The sequence below is a fragment of the Dunckerocampus dactyliophorus genome, chromosome 7, assembly GCF_027744805.1.
Source record: "Dunckerocampus dactyliophorus isolate RoL2022-P2 chromosome 7, RoL_Ddac_1.1, whole genome shotgun sequence".
NCBI classification, from domain to species: domain Eukaryota; kingdom Metazoa; phylum Chordata; class Actinopteri; order Syngnathiformes; family Syngnathidae; genus Dunckerocampus; species Dunckerocampus dactyliophorus.
Window position 1 is genome coordinate 23,796,487 of NC_072825.1, and position 23,875 is coordinate 23,820,361.

A 23,875-nucleotide genomic window follows, 5' to 3' on the forward strand; every position below is an offset into this window, starting at 1 on the left:
GCACGTGGGTCTTTTAGAACACCAGCCTACCTGTTGTACTTTCTTCTCAAGGTGGGCGATTGTGCAAATTTTGAGCAAGTAGATAGAGGGCCAGTATTACCGATACCGGTACTTTTACTCAAAATGTTTCAATCTCATTGAATGATTTTGTAATTTTGTTTTTAACGTGTCGACCACGATTATAATCAGAATATAACACATATTTTATCAACAAACTTATGGTAGCGGCAAAACATGCAAAACAATTCACATGGCACTACTGTACATCACATATTTACACATATTTGCATAACTCAACATATCCGAAAAGGAGTAGGAAGAAGCAGAGCTTATTTAATCAATTAATAAATGAAATTCATTAATCAGCTAACACTGATAGTTGTTCCACTTACTTTTTCTAAAGTGAATGAGAAGGATAAAACTGTTTCACAGTACAGTGCTTGTTCAGTGATATTAATGGAAAGAGGAAAAACAGTTAGATGATAATTATTTGCGAACAATTCAACAATACATGAATAAAATAATACAACAAAAGAATAAAGTGATTTCATTATGCTCTTTCATGACATACAGTTGCTTGAGCAAAATAAAGTCAGTTGTGGAAAATAAGCAAACGCAAATTCTAGTACAGTATGGGCTCCTGTGTCTGATAACATATTCCACGAGTTTGTAAACAATACAACACTGGATAGATATAACAATATCATATATTTAACAATATGAACAACACAACCAAAAACACTGATATTTGTGAAAATCAACATAAAGGACTACTGAAAAAAATATCGATCCGATATTTAAACTTACACTTGGGGTCGGTGCTATTGACATTGGCTCGATCATACTTTCTTCTGCTCACAAGCTGTCTACTCCCTGCGGACGGTGATGTTTTTAGTTGTGCTTCTGTGGGAACTCTCTCTCCCTCCCTCCAATAGGAAACAACCACCGCGTGTGTGTGTGTGTGTGTGCGCGTGTAAGGCGCTCTCTCTAAACGCGGACATGGGTGTTCCTCTCCTCACACATTTCCACGCATTTTTTTTCTTCCTGCTTGTCCTAGTTCGACATTAATCTCACCTCTCTGACTAGCATTACGCCGCCTTTTCCCCACTCACCACAAGTTTGGAAGCCGACCAGCCGTCACTTTCATGCGGATTATTATTGAAGGCAGGAATGGTTGACGGTAGGAGCGCACCGCGTTCTCCTCCTCCTTCGCCTCCTGCTTCTTTTTCTGCTTCAGCCTGTTGGATAGAAGTTCAAACCGCTCCAGGCGTGTTGTTGACCATGCTGGCTGCTCTTTGGAGTTTTTAATTCAACCAAAAAGGAGTTAATGAGCAACCAGGAGGTGGAAGCAACGATGGCATCGAAGGAGAGGTTGTACGAGCTGTGGATGCTATATTACACCAAGGTGAGTGACATTTGTTGTTGCTTTTTAGTTTAAACATTTATTTTTTTAAAAAGCACTTTGATTATGTTCCCCAGGTGATCCCGTTTGACTTCACAGTCGGTTATAAGCGGAAGTAGCCCCACACGGTAGCTTCCTCATTTTTACTTGGAAACATCTCACGCCGTTTGACTGCTTTGGTTATACTTTTACCTAGTTAAAACCAGTAACAGAGATGCATACTGGGAGCAGGTTCACCCAGTATGTTTAATTGTGTACCTGTAACGCAGGTGTAACTTCACTAAGGCTACTTCCTGCTTCTCGTAGCTCCTCCCCCTAACGTCAGGTGACTTGAAAGGTATTCAAAGGTTTTGTTGCTGAGGGAAATATACAAGTCACACTCTATTTATTAGGCAAACGTGCCCAGTTTAGGCTTAACAAACATAATAATGCTCAGATAAACATACAGGTGCATCTCACTGAAGTACAATATCTTTGAAAAGTTCATTTATTTCAGTATTTCATTTGAAAAAGGGAAACTATTTTTTAGATTCACCACACACAGAGTGATACGTATATTTCAAGAATGTGTTTCTTGTTTACATTGTTAATTTTTTTTAAAATTATTTATTTTATTGATTGTGAGGGAATTTTAAAATGTTTTAAGGGTTGACAATATACTACCTTCTTGTTTCCCACAGGACTGTGGGAAACAGTTTTGCTGTTTGTGGCTGCGGTGGGTTTTGTGTGTGCAAAAAGTGACTGAAAAACACGACAAGCTAAACAAATATGTTAAAACCGACGAATAAACTTTCTTCTGTTTTTTTATGTCACAAACGAGACACTTTGAGATAGGGGAGGGGCCCACACTAGCTAGCTGCCTGTTGAGAAGAGTCATACGTGCTTTCATGTCAGTCTGCAAAGTCTCTTCACTAGATTTGTGGCTAGTTGCTTTTTTAAAAAGAGTATCTCGAGGGGTGTGATTACTTGCTAAATATAGCAACAAAGTCTCTAAGTTGGCAACACCGATCCCGCCTGCTCCGTCCTTTTATTCTCAGATAGACTAGGTGCGTTATAATGTGTTTATGAGCGAGGGTGACCCAGCAGCACCAAATCTATTAGTGGTGGTCCAAATGTGTTTGTGGCAGGCTGCTGCTGCTACTGTTGTGGTTGACAGTGATATACAACTCCACTGCATTATTATCTTATTGTTGTTCACTTGAAAAACGTATTAGAAACAACTACAACTGCAATAATCATCATAATTACTCAGTTAAAACCCTCTGACAGATAAAATCAAGCACCAAAAATCAAATCACCAATACAACGCAATAAGATGTGGAAAGAGTTGGGTGGAATTTGGCTTCAGGGTGAGCTTTTTTTTCAATTTTATCAGTGATTTGACAGCAACATGACATAATATTCAATACATGTCAGCGAGACAAACATTACTGCTCGGAGACATGTACACCACAATCATTCATACATGCATTCCACGTTCATCGGCTCACATGACAGGAAACAATTCATAAAAGAGGGAGATCCAAAACCAGATTTGAACTATTGAAATGAGTCTACAGGTTTGTGAGATGTCTGTATGTGGTAAGGCTCGCAGTTATCTTTGGTAAGGCAGAATTAATGATGCAGCCCTTGTATTGGATGTCTTTGGATTGTGTTGTGGCCCCGTGCACATGCCTTTTATTACTGTTAAACGATCAAGTGTGGCTAGAGAGTGTCATTGCAGCGTGTTCATGAAGACAATCTAACTACTTATTTTACATTCACAGCATGGCTTTTCTTGATGGGGGATTACAAATTGTCTGTGGATGATATTAATATTTCATGTATTGGCAATCAGTTTCCATGCCTGAGGACAGAGAGAAACAAGATGAGACTTTCTTGCCCAGTTCTGAATAAGTGGGGCAAGTTTGTCTTATCACAGCAGATCTGTCTGAAGTGCTGCTGTCTTGACAAGGACGGTGTCTAGTCATACACAAGGTCATTTCTCTTACTGATCTCTGTAGAATTCTCACTTAATCCCAACCTGACATGTCTGAAAGTGTGCTAGAGCAGAATAAGACAAGATTTATTCATTATTGTGACACCCTTGGACAGATCTCAAGAGTATGGGTCCATGACATGACATGCACATGTTTGTGTTCAAGTGCATTATTTCATTTTTAAATCATCTAATCAATTAATGCTCCGTGTAACTGTTCTCTCTACAATTGATTTAGTATGAATACAATTTCAAACCACCAAAATTTCAGGTGGCACACCTGTCTGCACAAATGAACACACTATGATGACTTTCTAAAAATGGTACTTTTATAACAATAAAATATCCATCCATCCATTTTCTATACCGCTTAGGGTCGCGGGGGCATGCTGGAGCCTATCCCAGCTGACTTCGGGCGACAGGCGGGGTACACCCTGGACTGGTCGCCAGCCAATCGCAGGGCACACATATAAACAAACAACCATTCACACTCACATTCATACCTATGGACAATTTAGAGTCACCAATTAACCTAACATGCATGTTTTTGGGAATGTGGGAGGAAGCCGGAGTACCCGGAGAAAACCCACACGCACACGGGGAGAACATGCAAACTCCACACAGAAATGCCCAGGGGAGAATCGAACCCAGGTCTTCCCGATCTCCAGGCTGTTCCTGTATTGGCCAACGTGCTAACCACTAGACCACCGTGCGGCCCCACAATAAAATATGATGGCATATTTTTATATTATAATGCTTTCAGACAAACCAAATACAGATCATTTTAAAGCTGTTGAGATAAGTGAAAAACTTTTTTGTCAGGGTGTCACACCTGAAAACATGATAACAGCAGTAAATAGGATGTGGCATCAAAATATAAACTTTCTTATGTATTTTAATCCATCCATCCATTTTTTAGCGCATTGTGGGTGGCCAGAGTCAATGCCCGATGTCCTTCCGATGTTTTCCGGGTCAGACACAAAACTTGATTATTACAGGATAATGCGGTAGTAGCCTACCCCAGGTCATTGAGGTGTGAAGAAGAAAACTTCCCTCCTTTAATCAAATAGTCAGCGAGCTAATTCTGCAGAGCCAACCCTTTTGACGAAGAAGAAAAAAGAAAGCAAAATACAGAGTACGGTGCAAAACCATGCAGCTCCAGAAGTCACATTTATTGTTGGATAGCTTCAGTATAACATCCATCCATCTTCTATACTGCTTATCCTCACTAGGGTCGCAGGTATCCCAGCTGACTTCCGGCAAGAGGCAGGGTATGCCCTGGACTGGTCGCCAGCCAATCGCAAGGCACATGTAGACAAACAACCATTCACACTCACATTCATACCTGTGGAGGTATGTGGGAGGAAACCAGAGTACCCGAAGAAAACCCACGCACACACGCGCAGAACATGCAAACTCCACATAGAGATGCCCAACGGAGATTCAAACCCAGATCTTCCCAATGTGTGTGGCCAACACGCTAACCACTAAGCGACTGTGCGGCCTTCAGTATAACAATGGTATTAAAAGAATAAATTCATAGACTTACAGTATTATATTCTACAATTGTTGTTCTTACTTCAAAAATGTATGCATTTAGTTGTAATCAATGTTAAAAAATATGTTATGGCTATCACGGAAATACATTTTAAAATATGTGGCTGTCATGGCTCTATTAACCAAAAAGGTTCTCCTGAAGACACCTGATCTGGGCCGCACGGTGGTCTAGTGGTTAGCAATGAAGACCTGGGTCGATTCTCCCCTGGGCATTCTGTGTGGAGTTTGCATGTTCTCCCCGTGCGTGGGTTTTCTCCGGGTACTCCGGTTTCCTCCCACATTCCAAAAACATGCATGTTAGGTTAATTGGCGACTCTAAATTGTCCATAGGTATGAATGTGAGTGTGAATGGTTGTTTGTCTACATGTATATGTGTCCTGCGATTGGCTGGCGACCAGTCCAGGGTGTGCCCCTCCTGTCGCCTGAAGTCGGCAGCTGGGATCGGCTCCCCGTGACCCTAATGAGGAGAAGTGGCATAGAAAATGGATGGATGGACACCTGATCTAGAGCAATGATTCTCAACTGGTGGGTCGGGACCTAACAGTTAGTCATGGATCCATTCTGTGTGGGTCGCAGATAACGAAAAAAAATTACCTTAAAATGTCGGGCTTGTTTTTTTTTTTTATATTTTGAAGTGAAATTGAGAAATATTTTAGTCATGTTGCTCCTTGCTCCTTGGTATACACGAATTATACAGGTGTAAGTTAACTATAATTTTGTGGTCTTATTTAGTACATTTAATTTATGCATTATTTAAATGCATGCCTCGTCACGTTAATAAATTGTCTTAATAAATTCCTCTGAAATGCACTTTTGACATAAAATGAAGTGTATTAATGTTTAAAAAGGTGATATAGGCGATTTTTAAAAAACAAATACATTTGTTTCATTTGACTTACAAGTGGGTCACATGACCATTTGACAGCCACTGATGTAGATGACCCCATCTAACCTTTATGGCTGAGTGAAAGTGTTTTTAGATCTCTTTCAAATGCTGATTTAAAAAAAAAAAAAAAAAAGAGCTTCCTTGAAGTCATATGCACGTTGGTACACTTTTTATGTCAGGTGGTACAACCAGTGTTAAACTTTTATTTAATCATAAAACTCTTTATTCTATTTAAAAGGGACATGTATGAAGTTGTGAAGACTATTCATTTAGAAATTTCAGTGGACCCCCGCATATTCAGGATTCAGCATTCGCGAGCCCACAACTTTGTGGATTTTTTTTGTCATAGACTGTTTTTTTTTGTTGCTTTTTTTTTTGTCAGAAAACACATCTCGTACACCCTAAGTTGGTAATAATTTCTGAATGTGTGATATTTCAGCAAGGTGATCATAAGGTTAATATACGATAGTAAGCCGTTGAATTGGAATTACAACAGGCAAGCAGTTTGGCAAGGAGTGCTAGCCTGACGACCAGGCTAAAGATTAGACTGTGACTCTGATTCCATCTGTTCATGGATCATCTTACATTATTATTCATAAATGGTGAGTACCTACACATTTTATACTTTAAAATGCATTTAATAAGTGTATGAGGCATATTTAGGGCTTTAACCTGGATTGTGCTTCTGTGCATTCAGCTTTTTAGCTTCCTTCATTGTGAGTGAACGGCAATCAAAGAGAGACAGGGAGGGTTTTGGAACTGAATCTAATAATTACAGCAGCCACTTTAATTGCAAATGTTTACCCAAAATCTGTGAACGTCATCATCAAGCTAGCAGGAAGGTTTGGACGGGGATGTGCGAGCCGTGTAACAAAAATTTTTATGGGGATCTTGCGGGGATCTATTGTAATTGCAAAAATCAGGTGGGGAACCTAGTAAGTCAGGTGGAAGGAATGTTCCTTAAGGGAATAAATAATGTTATTTAAACGTCTAATATTATATTGTACATTTTGCCGTCCCCTTTGCCAAATCATGGTTTGAATTTCACGGCTTCATTCTATCACGGGTTCTCAAACATACATTAATATAAGTTAATTATATTTAAGGAAATGTTATGTATTTTTTGCCTAAATTAACCAGATTCAAGTATAAAAATTGTGAAATGAGCCTAAATACAAATATAAGACATTAAAAAGACGCATTCAAATTGCACTATTTAGTATTCTACACTGGTCACTAGGTGTCAGTGATGTTACTTTAATGTTCGGTGCCAGACTTGATTGCTAGAACAACAAACCTTTATTGCAGGATTGAATGGTCTCACAACAGGCACATTAATAATTTAATACCACGGGCTACTGTTGCGGATATACTGTATATGGGTGTTATTTCATGTCTGGAGAGCTCTAGTAGTGTTAAAACCATATTTAGAAGGTCGTAAACAGATTCTCTATGCTCCAGCACGAAAACATTCCATTTATAAAGAGGGAATCCTACTTTTTTGGAAATTCACTTATCACAGTCGAGTCTGGAACAAATTAACTTAGATAAGGGATTACTAAACACTTGAAATACATTCACAATTAAGGAAAAATCAGCACAACACTGTGAGCACATTCAAAATATTCCAGCTACAAGAGAGGCATGTCTTGCAAAAAGAATGAGAGCCAACACGTCTTAATAGCTACAATGCAAGACCAGATAACAGTTTATTTTGCAGTTATTTGCTATAGTAACTAGAGATTTCAGGTTTTTCAAATGTGGATACCAATGTATTTGTTGACATGTTTTGTAGTTATCGGAGAGAAGATTGTGAAATTGTGTTCATGCGGCCCCATCCTGCTGACATGGGTGTTCACTACACAACTGAAGTCCTCAAAGTGATCTCAGAGCCTCTTAATTCACAGCATACATGACTACTGTAACTCACGTAGACTGGGAATGTTTTAGAACATACGCCCGAAGTGTGATATTAGCAACTAAGTAGTCGATTTTTATATTTACAATATAAAACGTAAAAACGGATTGCCAGTTACTATGTGTAACCCGCCCTGTTTCGCACTGTCCGCACCGGGGCTGGATCACAAGACCGTCGTAATGGGAGACGAGAGCGCAGACCGCACGGCCAAAAGACCGGACTGTCGACCGCGTGTTCAGCGCGGCTCTCAAGGCAGAGGGAGTGAGGTTTACTAACGTACACTTGCACAGCCTCACAGGCTGGCATTCGTTACATATGCACTTTATATTCAAAACATTTTGCAATACTGTTACTCTTCCTAAAATGGTGTAGCCTATTTTTGATGAGTTTATGACTTGTGTTTTGTCAAAAGACAATGTTAACAAAAACCTTTCGCATTTAAAATAAAAATTGAGTTATTCAGCATACGGTATTTCCTGTCTTCACCAATGTTGTCAGGTGGCACAATTGATGGTCAGGCTGTGCTACCAAGTAAAATGTTAATTTAAAACGTTAAATAATAGCTTAAAGTGAATACATGGTTGATAAATATGATGTGAATAGCTGTTGGATTTAATCCATTTATTTGTATATTGTTAGGATGACTTTTCGGTAGGGATGCGTTAGGATGACTTTTCGGGAGGGATGCTCCAAACAGGTTTTTATGCTGCTGATACCGATACCGATCATCCACGAGTGAAATCAGCCGATGCCGATACCGATCACATAGATTAATTGTACATTTGAAAAGAAAAAACATGTAAAAAACATTTATTTTCATTGCCAAACAAAGCGAATATCTTTGTTTTACCAGAACATTAACAAAATGCTGGTATCCACAACTCACATTTTGTATTTCAGAATGCATTTCTTTCTTGTGTTCACACATTATTAACTGAAAACCTGAATGAAAAGCAGGCTTTGCAGGTGCCTCGTGGTTGTGGGGGGCCTGCGGGCACCACGTTGGTGACCACTGGGCTACATTATATGAAAGGGGAACCATAAAATTTTGACAAAACCATATTTGACGTACATTTTCAAAATCACTGGTGAAACTTAGAGGATCAGGCGCCTTCTTTAAGGAGACTTTGGATGCAAGAGCAGCTTGATGGCGCTCCAGCAGGATTCTAGGCAGTCGGCAAATCCGGTTTCCTCCACCCCCGCCGACGTCCGGCCATCCAGTCCAACAAATCCAACCACTGTTTGGGCTATCACGCGTTTTGGATAACTCGCCGCTACCCTACCGACAATCACATCACGAGGCGTGAAAACTCACCACACCCTGGCAAAAAATCTGCGAAAGAGCAAATCCACGAAAAGTGAACTGCAATGTAGCGAGGGAACACTGTAATGTGTTAGGCAGTGCAGACTCTCAAGAGTATACTTGCCAAAGATTTCACTAAGAATAAACAGGAGAAGAATTTCGATTTCTTTATAAATATTTCGTTGCGCCACCTGACACCTTTTGGGGCAGTACAGTTACAAATATGGTTTATAATAACACCTTGAAACTATTAGGACTTGTTGACATAAATACATTGGCCCAAAATCCATAATATGCATTACATTCATTTTAAAAATACTTGTAAATTGGTAAATGGTCATTTTAAAAATGATTTTAAAAGCATATTTATCTTTGATATGGCCTTAAGTTCATTTGCAAGTGTGCTTTCAATAGAGCATTTGCTTTTTAATCTGGCTAATCTGGAGCTCTGTTGATTACATATGCAAAGGAGGTTATATAACTGTATACAGTATGTTTTTCTATCGAGGTTTGTTTGTTTGTGAGCAGGATTCCATAAAAACCAAATGAGAGATTAACACAAAACTTTCAATACAGCTTGCCAGTGAATTAAAAAAAGAAGAGAACAGGAAACATTACTTTTTTTTTGCACCCATTAGGTATCTTAAAGGTCTAGTTAGTATTTTTTGACATGAAGTTGTATGACATCCCCATCTGCAGTGTAGTGCATCAACTGTACCCCCAATTGGTCCTGTGAATCCGGTTCTAGTCGGAGATCCGTGAAGAGGAACGTAGTTCCACTTACTTGCAGGGGCCATTTAAGTAAAGCGTTTTTCTTCTTAAAACAATATGTGTTCAAAACAGTAACACATTTGCATCACAAAAATGCCTCCTCAAAGAAATCAAACCTCACTAATCGCTCAGCGTTATATTTGTCTCCCGCCGTATCCCTGCGCATTGTCGCCTGTGCAGTCTTGTGTATGTGATGGAGATGCTCACAAGATATTCATGCATATCAGCTTTGACTTTGGAAAACTTTGTTTGCTTCATATTAATTTGGTCCATTTATGGCCTAAGCGATTACTCCATTAATTGAAACACAAGCTTCCGATTAATTCAATAAGAAAACGATCACGATTGTATTTTTGTGTTCATTTATTGTTTTGCTGAAACTATTTGACAAACAGAATATTATTTTAACAGAATATTCAAGCGACAACCTGGTGTTTGTGCATTTATTTGTTCTGTCAGTTCAAATCTTCTATTTCTGAGTAAAGAGGCGGAAATAAAAAATGTGTTTTTTAAAAGTCTGATTCATAGAAAAAATAACCAATAACCAATTAATCGGTTATTAAAATTGTCATTATTGCAGCCCTACATGATGTGCAAGTCTAGTTCCATATTTTCATCAGCCATCCATGCTCAACTGTCCCTGGAAGCAGAATTTGCATATGTGCAACTGTCCTGTAAAGCAGTGGTCCCCAACCTTTTTAGACATATCTAATACTATTTATTTATTATGTATTATGTAAAACTAAGACAGGAACAACATCAAATTAAATGCGCAAAATGAATACAGACCCACTATCCACCAGTACGCGCCTGGAGTTTGTTTCACAGAGAGATTATATGCCACTTTTTGTGTGTGGTAACAGGCAGGTTGCTAGCATGAATTAACTTGAGGATGTACACCAACAAAAATGCACATTAGCACTCAATAATGTCACCAAACCGTACCTTTATGCAATCCCACATAGTATCAGCTTTTGGGACAAAATACGAGGTGAAAGAATAACGAGAAAAATACAGTATAGTAGTCTCTATGCAGCGCGGGAGAAAGTTAGCACACACAGACAAATATGGTGCGTTCAAGAACAGTTGAACAAAGTGGAACGGGTCGCCGCTCTCCGAAACACAATGAAAGAAAACAACATAAACACACAAACATACTGTTTTCTAAAAATGTCTTACTGTTTCTTAATATTTGAATAAAATAATGACCCACATTTCCAAAATTAATATGCATTTACATCAAATTTGGTGGAGTTATTTACTAAACAATTTTCTTAAGTGTTTTTTTTTTTTATCATTGCACCTGAAAGTTCCCTGTGGTCCTGGTGGTTGGGAGCCCCTGCTGTAGAGAACTTAAAATTGGCTCTGGATCTGTGTGGTGTGGAAGGGACGGTATTTCTGGATCTCAGAAAAGCTTTTGCTGTCTGTCTGTTCTCAAGTTGAATGCATTATGTATGCGGACAATACAAAAGTAGCAAGTCTTATTTGTACATGGTTGCTCTGAAGACATTGTTGCAGCCAAACTCACAAAACCAACAGGTCGCGTCCCAACGTGGTTGCAGGAGTTGCAGTTAAATGTTTCTAAAAGTCTTTTCGAAAAACCAATAGAGGTCCCAAAGAAGCTGAAATATGTGTTTCCTGTGAAAAACTAAAATGTCTACAAAATGTCTAGAAAAAAAAATCAAGCTTAAGCTTGCAAATTTCCGCTCAACCAGGAATGTAAACATTTTTAACATTCAATAGTTTTTAGCCATCACAACTACTGTATTGTGTAACTAGCTGGTCCCAGGAAACAGGCTGTCAAAGTCACAAATTAAAGAAGCCCCAAGACATTACCATCATTGTGCAATTCTATGATTTTTTAAATTAGACATACCTTCATAAATTTGCAGAGTTATGCTTGATGTATAAAGTAACACGTCAAGTGAGCATGTAATGTGACGATCTTTGAGAGGAGACTGTTGTTTGTCCTGCTGTGTAAAAGCACCTTTAGTGTATGGAATTCAATACCAGACAGAATTAAGCTATTAACAACATTTGAGCTTTCACTAAACATTTTAAACGATGTTTTTTTTTTTTAACACCAACACTTATCAGCACTAAAGATCTGCACCTGCTGTGTGACCTTTTGTAAAACTTCTCTGATGTTTCTATTGTTCTAATCACCATGTATTTTGTGGTTGTTTTGTCGTACTGTCTGTTGTGTCGGGTTCTGTTTAGGCTCCAGTCTCATGTCTTTACCTCAGTGTGTATTCATGTATTTACTGCCTTTTTAACATCATGGCCAGGGGGCGGCAGATGATAAATAGCCTCTTGGCTATTTCTGGCTTTTTTAAACTCATGTATTAGCTTGCATTTTATGATTTGCATTGTCCTCTCGGAGAATGACGCTGCAGTTCTAACTGGGTCCAGCTTTAATCTCCGTAGCCAGAAGGAGGTGTAAGGCAAGCAGAACAGAGAACAATCATACTTGTACCTGAAAGACTTGCAGTGTCTTTGTGTGTTCTCTGTGTCTGAACACATGTTGCTCCACAAAGCCACAAAGAGCTTCTGAATGACGCAAATTAGCAAAGACAAATTGATTAAAAGACCTAAGCGCCACTGAAAGGTCTTTTTGTTTGAGAGTAAACAAGCCGTTTGACCTGAAACCTTGTTTTAGTTACAACACACACACACACACACACACACACCCTGCCAGCTCACTTCCAAACATCACATTATCCCACTATAGATGACCTCTGTTGTTTCCCGTAATCCTTCAAGTCAAACTGTAAAGAACGAAAAAAAAAGACAGTGCGCTTAATCTAAACAAGCGATTGAAACACCAGTCACCTTCATCCTGCATTCTCTGCCAGTAGAAAAAGTTGTTAAGGCTTGCGTGTGATGAAGGAACTTGGCTTCCTCTGATTGTGCAACACATTACACACCCTTGGCAAGACTTTTAGATCAGCTTATGTTCATGGATGGTGTAAAACCACCAATACACTATAATGCACGATGAGCTGGATAATAAACATGCAGCGTTGCATTCATTTTTTTTTACTTGCTTCTAGAGCAGGGGTCAGCAACCCGCAGCCTTCAAACTCCTTGTTGTGGCTTCCTTTGCAGCGCTCTAATGTTATCGGACTTTCTGTAAGACCATGCATGCATCCTGGCTGGTGATTGGATGATCACGAGGAAGAGAGGGGGAGCTGGTGTTTGCCTGCCTGTGTTTGTTCAGACGTGACAGAGACATCTTCTCAAACCTCCCAATGATAACAGTATTTTTTTTCAAAAATAAAAACTTAAAATACACTGTTCCACATTATTATGCACAACAGAGTTTCAAAGCATTTAACAGGTTGTTAAGAACCGAAAATGGTCCTTTGTTGAATTTGCAGCATAAGGAGGTCATATTTACTGAAAGCAAACGCTATTTCAAACATTATAACAGGCCAAGTTATATGTTAACATAAGATCCCTTCTTTGATATAACCTTCACAAGTCTTACATTGAACTTGTGAGTTTTTGGAGCGTTTCTGCTTGAATTTCTTTGCAAGACGTCAGAATAAAATAGAATAAAATTTTGCTTGACAATGCTCCAAAGGGTCTTAATTGGGTTGAGATCAGGTGGTAAAAGGGGGCCAAACCATGAGTTTCTGTTCTTTTTATGCCCATAAGAGCCAATGACAGAGCGGTAGGTATTCTTTGCATCATGAGATGGTGCATTGTCATGTATGAAGGTGATTTTGCTACAGAAGGTACGGTTCTTCATTGTATTGTTCATTCATATTGTACCATGGAAGAAAGTGGTCAGTCAGAAACTCTACATACTTTGCTGAGGTCATTTTCACACCTTAAATGACCATAAAGGGCCTACCAGCTCCAAAACATGACATCACTACCGTGTTGAGATAATGCTGGCCATTCATACTCTACTTCATCCATCCGGACCAACCAAGGTTACATGGCTCTCATCAGTAAACAGGATTGTTTGAAAATGAATCTTCATGTATTTGTTGGCCCACTGCAATCATTTCTGCTTGTGAGTATTGGTTAGGGGTGGCCAAATAGTAGGTTTATGCACAACTGCAAACCTCTGGAAGATCCTACACCTTGAGGTTCATGGAACTTCAGAGGCACCAGCAGCTTCAAATACTGTACCTGTTTGCTGCTTTTTAACGGCTTTTTAGCAGGTGCTCTCTTTATTTGATACATTTTTTTTTGCCAGAAACCTTTTTCATTATGTCTTTATTAGCACAATCCCGGTTGTCATCTGAATCAGCCACAAATTCCTTCACCCTACAAAAGTTTTTGTGAATTATTGAATGTTTTTATGCTTTTATTATTAATGAACAAGCTATCTACAAACTTTCCTATTACATTTTTAGCCTTTTCTTTTACTATTAAAACAAATGGTAACCTGGTACATGTTAAACACAAGAAATGAGCAAACTATTAGTAATTGCTGAGACATGGAGAAGGTGTAGGATTAAATAAGCTCTGTTTCTTCCTACTTATCAGACATGTTGAAATGTACAAGTGTAACCGTGATGTACTTCTGTGTAACTTGTTAAAACATGTTTGAAGTAAAGTAAAGCAAAGATACTCTGGGCAAGTTGATATGGATGCATCAACCAAAATAAAGTTGGCCGCATGACTATGATGATAATGAAGCGTGCACATTGCACACACAACAATGTGTTTTGCCTGCATCAGCTCTGTATTGCACACTCTTAGTTACATGTGTTTTGCCAGGCCCTGTTGCAGGGATTAACAGTACCACTTTTTTTTTTTTTTACTTGTATTACTACATAGACTTATAGAAAAGTACTGTATTTGCAACTTGGTGTGTGGATGAATGAGAGAAAGTTTTGTGTAATGGTTTAATTTATTCCCTTGGGCATTTCTGTGTGGAGTTTGCATGTTCATTTTCTCCGGGTACTCCAGTTTCCTCCCACATTCCAAAAACATGCATGTTAGGTTAATTGGAGACTCTAAATTGTCCATAGGTATGAATGTGAGTGTAAATGGTTGGCTATATGTGCCCTGCCATTGGCTGGCGACCAGTCCAGGGTGTACCCCGCCTGTCGCCCGAAGTCAGCTGGGATAGGCTCCAGCATGCCCCCGCCACCCTGATGAGAAGCGGCATAGAAAATGGATGGATGGGTGTGTTTTATTTATTTTGAACATGCATCCAAGTGACACTGAAATACATCACACACAGTACAATTCATAGTTCCACATGTCCAAAAAGGAGTAGAAAGAAGCAAAGTTTATTATTTAGTCCTACCCCATACTTTTCACATCAATTACAATACATTTCTACACTTCCCGTGTTTTAAATGCACTCTTTGCCGATTTCAAATACATCAGAAAATGGTAAGGTAGTAGAACAATGTGGTAAAATAGGAGTCTAGGTTTGTAGTCACTGTGAATAAATTATATAACAGTCATAATAAATAATAATAAATATAATAATAACTGATGAAAGGGTTAATAGTTGACAGAAACATAGCTGGCTGATGAGTGAGTACAGACAATGTTGTCAGGCAAAATGAAGAGTGATTAGACATAGCATTGAATGTACACAGTGGTTCGAGACTCTTCTTCCTTGTACTTTGTAAACATCAACTGCATGTACTGTTTCTTGAAATCGCTCATTTTAGTGCATTGTTGGAGTTCCTTGCTAATTTGATTCCACATCCTGAAATGCTGAAGGTTTTAAGCGTTGCTCTCGCATATAAGTGTTGTAAGTTAAATTTTTCCCTTAGGTCATATTTCTCCTCTCTTGTTGTGAAGAATTGTATAACATTTTTGGGGAGCAGGTTATTGTTTGCTTTAGGCATAGTTTTATCTTGAAAATGTACTAGATCAGCAAATTTGAATAATTGTGATTTTAGGAATAAAGGGTTTGCATGTTCTCTGTAAGCAGCATTATGGACCTAATTGATCTTTTTTGTAAGACGGTTAGCGAGTGAAGTGTACTTTTATAGGATATGGTCACCGTTTATTTATTTCGCACTACAACCAAAACTTTGTGGCACATGTATGTGCTAAGCATGGACCCGTTGCATTTTGGTGCAAATATAGCTAAAAATGCAGGTAGAGGATTTTAATCTTGTTTTTTAAAACATTTGAGTCAATTAGCTTATTACTGTCAGGTCTGGAACCAATTAAGGGCGATAAATAAGGGATTACTGTATTCCTTATTGTCTTTGGGTTCACAATAAAGGTCATTTATTGCCATCTACTGCCTCTTTCTTGTCAGAGTGCACGCTTCTTATGGCAGAAAACTATCGCTCACCATTGTTGTTGTTGTCACATGTTCACATTTTTCTCTGATTAAAAGTTAACAGTACAGCCTTGGTGGAGGTCTCTGCTCTAATGAGTGATATTCTATTTTGACCTCCGCCAAGGTCAGTGCAAAGTGCAAAGCACAAGCGCAGCGCGGTAATGGTTTTGCCAGTGTCTATCTGTTTGTTTGTTTGTTTGTGTTCAAAATAACTTGAAAAGTTTCGAATAGATTTGGATGAAATTTCCAGGAATTGTCAGAAGTGGGATATGGAAGAACTGATTAAATTTTGAGGGTGATCCGGCTCACTGTCTGGATCCAGGAATTTTTTTAAAGAATTCTTTAACATTGCGTTTTTGGTATTTGCATATAACGCCACAAAAAATTGTCTAAGCACTTGGGGAAAAAAAATACAGGACAAGTTTCCACCAGGTTCTACAAAATATCAAAGGCTGATCCAACAAATGTTGGCTTATTATTTTGGTGTGGATCACAAAATGGGGGGAAACTATGGCAGTTGGCGGAGGTCTGCGGTCTTCGTGTGCTTCTCTAGTTATGTTTAAAAAAAAGGAAACAAAAGAAAGAAATCTCAAAATGTGTAGATACATGATATTTATTGGACATTTAACTTGTTAATGCATCACATACTGTAAGTAACTAGTTGAGGATTGGCAGATAAGATTGTAATTCATACAGTATGTCTTTTTTAAATTATTGTGCACACACACTGATGTTGATTTGCACCGCGTCTGCATGACATAATTCAAGAAGAAACATAAGCATATTTCCAGTGTCTTTGTGGCAGTCTGGACACAGTAATAATGCCTCGGCCTGAGAAATAGTGTGTGATTATGTGGTGATTATTAGGCTAAGTGCTTGTGGAGGGACTAATTAATGTTTCACAGACATGGCATCCTGACTCTGCTCAGCCACACAGCTGAGAACCCTCCTTCTACATCTGTAATAATGATGATGATGATGAGAGAACATTTGCACCACACAGTCGGATATTCCTGCATTAGAAAAAGAACAACTGCAAGCTCACATAACACTTGGTTGAATTCACTGCTGTTTTGTCAGCACGAGGGCCAAGCAGGACAATCAAAGTGCTCTTTGCTGACACTGAAGGAGGACGGAGCCAAGCAGAATGTCAAGCAGCAGCTGCAGACAGAGCACACCGGAGTCGACGCTTGTCTCTGGGCTTGTCACATATGCAGTGTTAGTGTTTTTACTTGGCTTTTTTTGCCCACATGTCACATGGTCTGTTGCTTTGCGAAATATTAGGACTTGTGTTCGGCGAGATGTGTGTGGATCCTCAGAAAAATTATTGAGTTATCAGGAATTATTTATGAAATCATGGCCAGGTAATTCCCTTGGTTTTACGTTTTAATCAACACGTATTTCCTTTCTGTTATCAGATTTTTGCATGAAGCAGAAATGTAACACTTGCGGCTAGAGATGAACTGAAAGGACTAGAACAAGACAGAGAAATACAATTAGCTCAGGTTAGGTCTGCAGGTTTTTATGTAGTATCAGTGTCAAACCTTTTCCATCATAGGAACCATAAAATCACCTTAATTTAGGCCAAAAACATATTTTATGTACTTCGCTTGCTTAGTCTTCTGACTGTCACTCACATTCGGGCGAGTGATGACTATGTTAGCTGCCGTTTGACTGACTGTTACTGCACAGTGAGCCTCGAAAAATCACCTTACTCCGTCAAGCGTTCGCTCTACAAATGCCATATTAAAGATATTTAATGTGATCCCCCCCACAAGATTTTTTTTTTTTGCATGTGTTGCAGGATACAAACTTTACATCACTTTCACAAATGGTAGATAACTTCCACGAGGCTGACACTGCACACGGGGTTCTCTACAGGCTGCAAGCTACAATAGTACAATGATTTTAGTGATTGGCATTGAAAGGCATTGATCGGCACATGCCAATCACATGCTTTTTCGGCGGAAATCGGCCGACACTGATCAGTGGCCGACCGATCGGAGCATCCCTAGTATTAGAACACTCGTTATAAACATGACGCTTTTAAAAACAGGGTTAAATCTACAAATGTTGTCTGTGAATATTCTCATTCATCATTGTATTTTCAGGGAATCAAATTGATCGCAACTGGACTGTTCAGACTGTCTTAGCTACTCATCCGAGCAGGTTTCATCAGTTCATGCTCAAAGACTAGATAGGATGTAGGCCCTACATCCAGGCCCTACATCCTATCTAGAGCATCCTAAAAAAAGTCTGAAAAAGATGAGTCATGATGAATGGATGAGTTATGATAATTTTACCATAATAGTTATGTTTAATGAAGCAGAGTCATTAAACAACTGTCGAGCAGCTAATAAATATATGTATTTTTTTAATTGCAATCAAGCTGTTACCTTCAATGTTATTTTACTGAAACTGAAAACTTGTTCTCTGTTTCATCTTTGAGCAAATATATTTTGAGTCTTATATTTAGAGTTGTCTTATACTCTGGTAAATACTATATAGTGGAACCTCTGTTAGCGACCACCCTGGTTAGCATGGCTGTTGGTTAACACAGAAAATTTACGCCACAATTTTGCCTTGGTTTGCGTGCATTCTCCGGGTAGTGTACAATATGGCGCGTGTCTTGTGTTATTTATACATTGCGAGTCCACCTGCATATTATATATTTTTTATCAGAAAACGTCCTTTCTTGTTAGCATCCTATTAGCTAGCGAACAAAATGGCAACCGGAACCGGAAGCTAGGTCACCTGCTTATGATTTCATCGGTGGTTCACTCTCAAAAATGTATACACAGAACACGTTTTATAGTTTTTATAATCATTTACATGCATAAAACAATTCTAAATGCATATAAATGACAAATGAAAGGGCTAAACAAACATTTAAGGTTCTTTTACCTTTATTGAAGACTACTGTTCCCAAAGACAAGATGTGGCAGCGAGACACCACACGGACACCATCTTCTTGTTTTGTCATCAGTTATTTCTTGACTTCAGCCGTGTTTCTCACCTTCTTTATCAAAATGCTGGCGCTTGCAACTTTCTTTGGCTCCATTTTGGGTTACTGTATTGATGTGTTTGTTGCATCCATGCAATAACACACACCTCACTTGAAATTATGTGTGTTATTTTCACTCAATTGTCATCATTGTAAATGAGAAACTGTTCTCAATTGATCTTACCTGGTAAAATAAAGCTGAAAAGTCAGTTTCCACTGACTTTTGTGTTATATGACAACAGTATAACCACCGATCCCAGTGCATAGCTACGCCGTGTGGCCCTTTCTTTTACCAAAACCTCCCATTTGTCTGCTCACAAGTGGCAGAAGAGGAAGGGGTTTGCCGAAGGAAACAGGCTTTGGTTAAAGTAACATGTCATTTCCTGGTTGTTGGCTTTATGTTAAGGGCGCTAGATATAAGCGTTAGTCAGAAGAGTCGTTACTGTGGAGGAATGAGTCGCTGAGCTGCAGGGCGCCATCGGTACCTCTGAGATTGGGTCGCGGGATTGTGCTCAGCCTTGTACAATGAAAGATGGACCCGCTCATAAGTCCATGCCAGCTGGTAATGTGAACTTTTTTTAAAATCATATTTTTGGAACTGTATGACAATTAAGTTAGGATTATGATGATGATGATGTGAAATTAAGTTTTTTTTCTCATGTTGCTCATCTTTTGACCTATTAAAAGGTAGTCTGTCAGTTTAGGGGAAGCTCCAGACGGACTGTCATGCCATGCCTTGTTTACAATATATTATTTTTGTACTGTGAGTCAGTCTTCTCCCGATAAGCTTCCTCATGATCAGTCCGTTTAGGCACACTCAGCTATTCCATCATAAAGCACAATAAAGAATGTTTCAGTGTACTGTACCTTGCGAGTTGCTGTTTGGACACCGTGTACCTTTTCAGTTTGCATGGGCGTGTTTAGTTTTTGGTAAACAGCAATAATGAAGTCTGTTGATAGGTCTGACCTACAACTGTGACCTAGCTGATGTCGTATTGATGACACTGGTGTAAGCTGAAGAAGGTGTTGTGAGAAGGGAAGGCAGACAGGATGTGGTTCACAGAAAAAGCTGAATAAAGCAAGTTTGTAAATAAATAAGCTAGTACACAATATTATATTCTTCGGGCACATGTAATGGCTTGTAATGAGGAGAATGGTGTCTAAAGTCACTGTCATGGTAACCCCCCACATGCACTGCTTTAGAGTTTTGCAATATTGGTGGACCAGCCTGGACACCTCTTGTACAGCCGCAGTGCTAATGTTACTGTTGTTAAAATTAGGAAGCAATGGCTATTGCAAAACGTGACTTTACAGTATTCTCAAACTTTCTAAAGGTGTGGTTGCATCAATTCTTTGCCTGACACTTTGCAGACTTTTGTTTTGTTTTAACTGCCTAAAGTGTAAAAAAAAATGTTGTGTGTGTGTGTTTTTCTTAGAGTTAAATCTCTTTGCAACATCCTGTTACGAAAATCAGGTCAGCAGGTTTGCTTAGTGCCAATGTTTTGAGACAGAGTGTGCCACTGTTATACACGTTTTCTTTTTACACAACCTAGGACTGCATGCCATTTTCCTCATGCTTTAATTTCCTCATCAGATGTGATTATTTTGTCACTTAGCTGTATATTTGTGTGTATGTTCTGTATGTGCACAGATATTAACCATTTATAGTAACCAAATATGGTTCCTTGACATATAAATGGCTACAAGTATTTCCACCTATATTTTGTTCCTAAACTTTACAATTACATTGTATATAATTTTGTGTTATACAAATACATCTATATATATATATATAGTATGTGTGTATTGTGTTTGCAATTACATATGAAAGTGTCTCACAATGAAATTTGCTCAAGTTTACCGCACATAGATTTAGTGTAAGAATAATATTGTAAAAAATATTGCCAATTTACTTAAATTTTTCTTCAAACATAACATAAACATGGTATTATTATGCCAATACACACCAACTACAATATTCTGATTTACTTTGACACCACTGCATATTGTTACACTGACAATGAAAATGGAGCATTAGCAGCTTTGTATTTGTCTTGTACTGAATGTGATTAGATTTTGCAGATAGTCATCATGTGGCATTTTGAGTCATTAAAGGAAACATCATTTACTCACCCTGCAGAAAGACGTGGGCTATCTGCAGCAGTGGCTTGAGGGGTTTGTGGCATCCTTTGAGAGGCTCATTGACGTGCACTCACTGGAGCCTCGGAGGTAAGGAGTTCTTTCTTTGACGCACAACTGCATAGCTTGCAGCTTTCACTGTTTTCCCCAAAGCAGAATGAACTTTGACCTCCTACAGAGAGATTGTTTTGACATGTTTATTTAACGAGTATACACCGCCTCTACATTACGACTCCCTTTGTCTCCCTCTTCATTCTTCCCATCCCATCCAGGCCGGAGGAGTGCACCTCTGACGTGCCTCAGCTCCCCAAGGAGGTTCTTGTGTTCCTCAGCACGCAGCTTTGGCCAAGTGTGCTGCACCTTACAGGCAGCCATGACCACAACAACAGCGTCCCTCACCCTCTGCTACTCATCAAGTTCTTCATCATCATCTGCAGGTAAAGATGTCTATACATAGACGTCAACATACACGTAGTGGTGTTGTTTTATGAATTTAAAGCTACAATATCTCCAAAAAGTGAGTCCACCCCTCACATTTCAGCAACCATGTTACTATATCTTCTCAAGGGACAATACTATGGGAATGATACTTGTACAGTATACGTACTTCATACTTCAGAGTTGTCAGTGTACAACTTGGAAAGCAGTATAGATTTACTGTCCTCTGAAGAGTCACAAGTAAGTACAACTCAGAGTGAACATGTCCAAATGGTGTTCTTGGTGATACTACACTGTGTACCAAATTATTATGCAAATAGGATTTTAGTATTATAAACATATTTTTTTTGTTTTTCAATGAAATTCACGGATGGCATTGTGGCTTGGGGCTCTTTGGATTACTGATGTCAATCTCAGACAACTGACATAATTAGTTTGCCAGGTGAGCCCAATTAAAAGAAAACTACTGAAAAATGATGTTATTATGTTATTAAGCATGCCACAGATTACGAGCAATGTGGGAAAGAAAAAGGATCTCTCTGCTGACAAAAAGCATCAAATGCTGGAATGCCTTGGACAAGGCATGAAAATATTCAATAATTCACAAAAACTTTCCTACGGTGAAGAAATGTATGGCTTCAGATGAGAGCCGGTATTGTGCTGATAAAGGCATAATGAGAAAGGTTTCTGCCAGACAAATTTGAATCTGTTGTGCATGATAATGTGGAACAGTGCATTTTAAGTTTTTATTTTTGAAAAAAATATCATTGGAAGGTTTGTTCAATAACAGTAAATTGTACTCTAAAGGTTGATGATTTGAAAATTAGGACCGTAATTTATTTTAACTGTTTAGCAAAATCAGAGAGAAATACCATTTACATAATAATTTGGAACACGGTGTATTTAGTGTGAGCACCATTGTTATCTAGCACTGCCTTAATCCTCTTGGGCTGCACAGGTTGTTGGGATCCTCTCCCACTCCCCCATGATGACATCAGTGGTGGAGCTGGTGGATTCTAGGCAACATGTGCTCCTCCACCCCACAGGTGCTCAATAGGGTTTCATGGTTCCCTCAAAGAAGTTAAGCTCCCTTGTGCCGGCAGCACTCATGCAGCCCCGGATCGTGATGCTACCACCATGCTTGACTGTAGGCCACTGTAGACACAGTTATCTTGCTACTCATTTGTGTTGCTAGCCATTTAGACAATAATGGCTGAAGCTGTATACTGATTACTCTCAAGTATATCATAGTTTCATTTTTATAGTTTGTCTATTAATAAGATATACAGTAATAAAAATACTTGCTGAAATGTGAGGGGTGTAATCACTCTAGATACCATAGATTGTGGGATCATGTTTGAACATAAGCATGATTTTTAGTGAATTTAGTGATACTTTAAAGTTGCATTGAGACAATTTTCTGTAAGTTAGCAAACTCCAAAAAGTAAAAAACGAAATAATTACAAAATAATCAAATAGCGTATTGACTAACTGACTGTTAAAGCGAAGCTGACAAATTGCAGTTATCTTGCTTCTCCTGATATTGCAACATGAATTGTGCAAAGAGGCTGCGTCAGGAAGTCATGCCTTTCACTGCGCTCGTATATTGTGTTCTTTACCATAGATGGCCATCTTGCAGAAACTCACTTTCCTAACATCGTGTTTCTTTGAAATTGCAGAACCATGGAGAATATTGACGAGGACAAGACGCCTGCTTTTGTTTTTGAATCTATAAAGGTTTTGGATTTCTGTTTGCACCAGGTACGACACTTGATGATTTGACTGAAGTGGTTTTAGGCCCTGAAATTATGGAATCATGAAACAAATCCACAATTCTTGCACCCTTCTAAGTCCTAAGACATAAATAGAGAGAGACCCTACACAAAGTGTACATTGCACAAGTTACAGAACTAGTTTCCAGTGGGCGTGTGGCGATGAGGTTGTTCATGCGAGAACGCGAACAAACAGGTGTATATTCATTAAGGTTTGTGTGACATTGTGTCTATCAGATAAAGAATGGACAAGGGGACCAGTCGGCCCTGCAGTCGGTCGTGCAGCACAGCCTTGTGCTGTGCGAGAGTGTCTTTGACCCTTATCAGACGTGGAGGAGACGACTGGCAGGGTGAGCATGTGTAACTCCACCAAGGCCACCACCGTTTCTTGCTTTTAACATCTTACTCAAGCTTAGGGGATGTGTAACATCTT

At 38.9% G+C, this 23,875-nt stretch overlaps 1 protein-coding gene across 3 annotated transcripts in view; it reads left to right on the top strand.

The window, feature by feature from the left end:
• Positions 1-978: 978 nt before the first annotated feature.
• nbeal2 (neurobeachin-like 2) overlaps positions 979-23,875 on the top strand; it is a 64,997-nt gene continuing 42,100 nt past the window's right edge. For all 3 annotated transcript variants that reach the window (XM_054781872.1, XM_054781873.1, XM_054781874.1), the window contains exons 1-5: positions 979-1,405; positions 21,234-21,322; positions 21,505-21,669; positions 23,350-23,431; positions 23,680-23,792. In XM_054781872.1, coding sequence (XP_054637847.1) covers positions 1,328-1,405; positions 21,234-21,322; positions 21,505-21,669; positions 23,350-23,431; positions 23,680-23,792 — 527 coding nt within the window. In that variant the 5' untranslated portion in view covers positions 979-1,327. The remainder of the gene's footprint in view (positions 1,406-21,233; positions 21,323-21,504; positions 21,670-23,349; positions 23,432-23,679; positions 23,793-23,875) is intronic.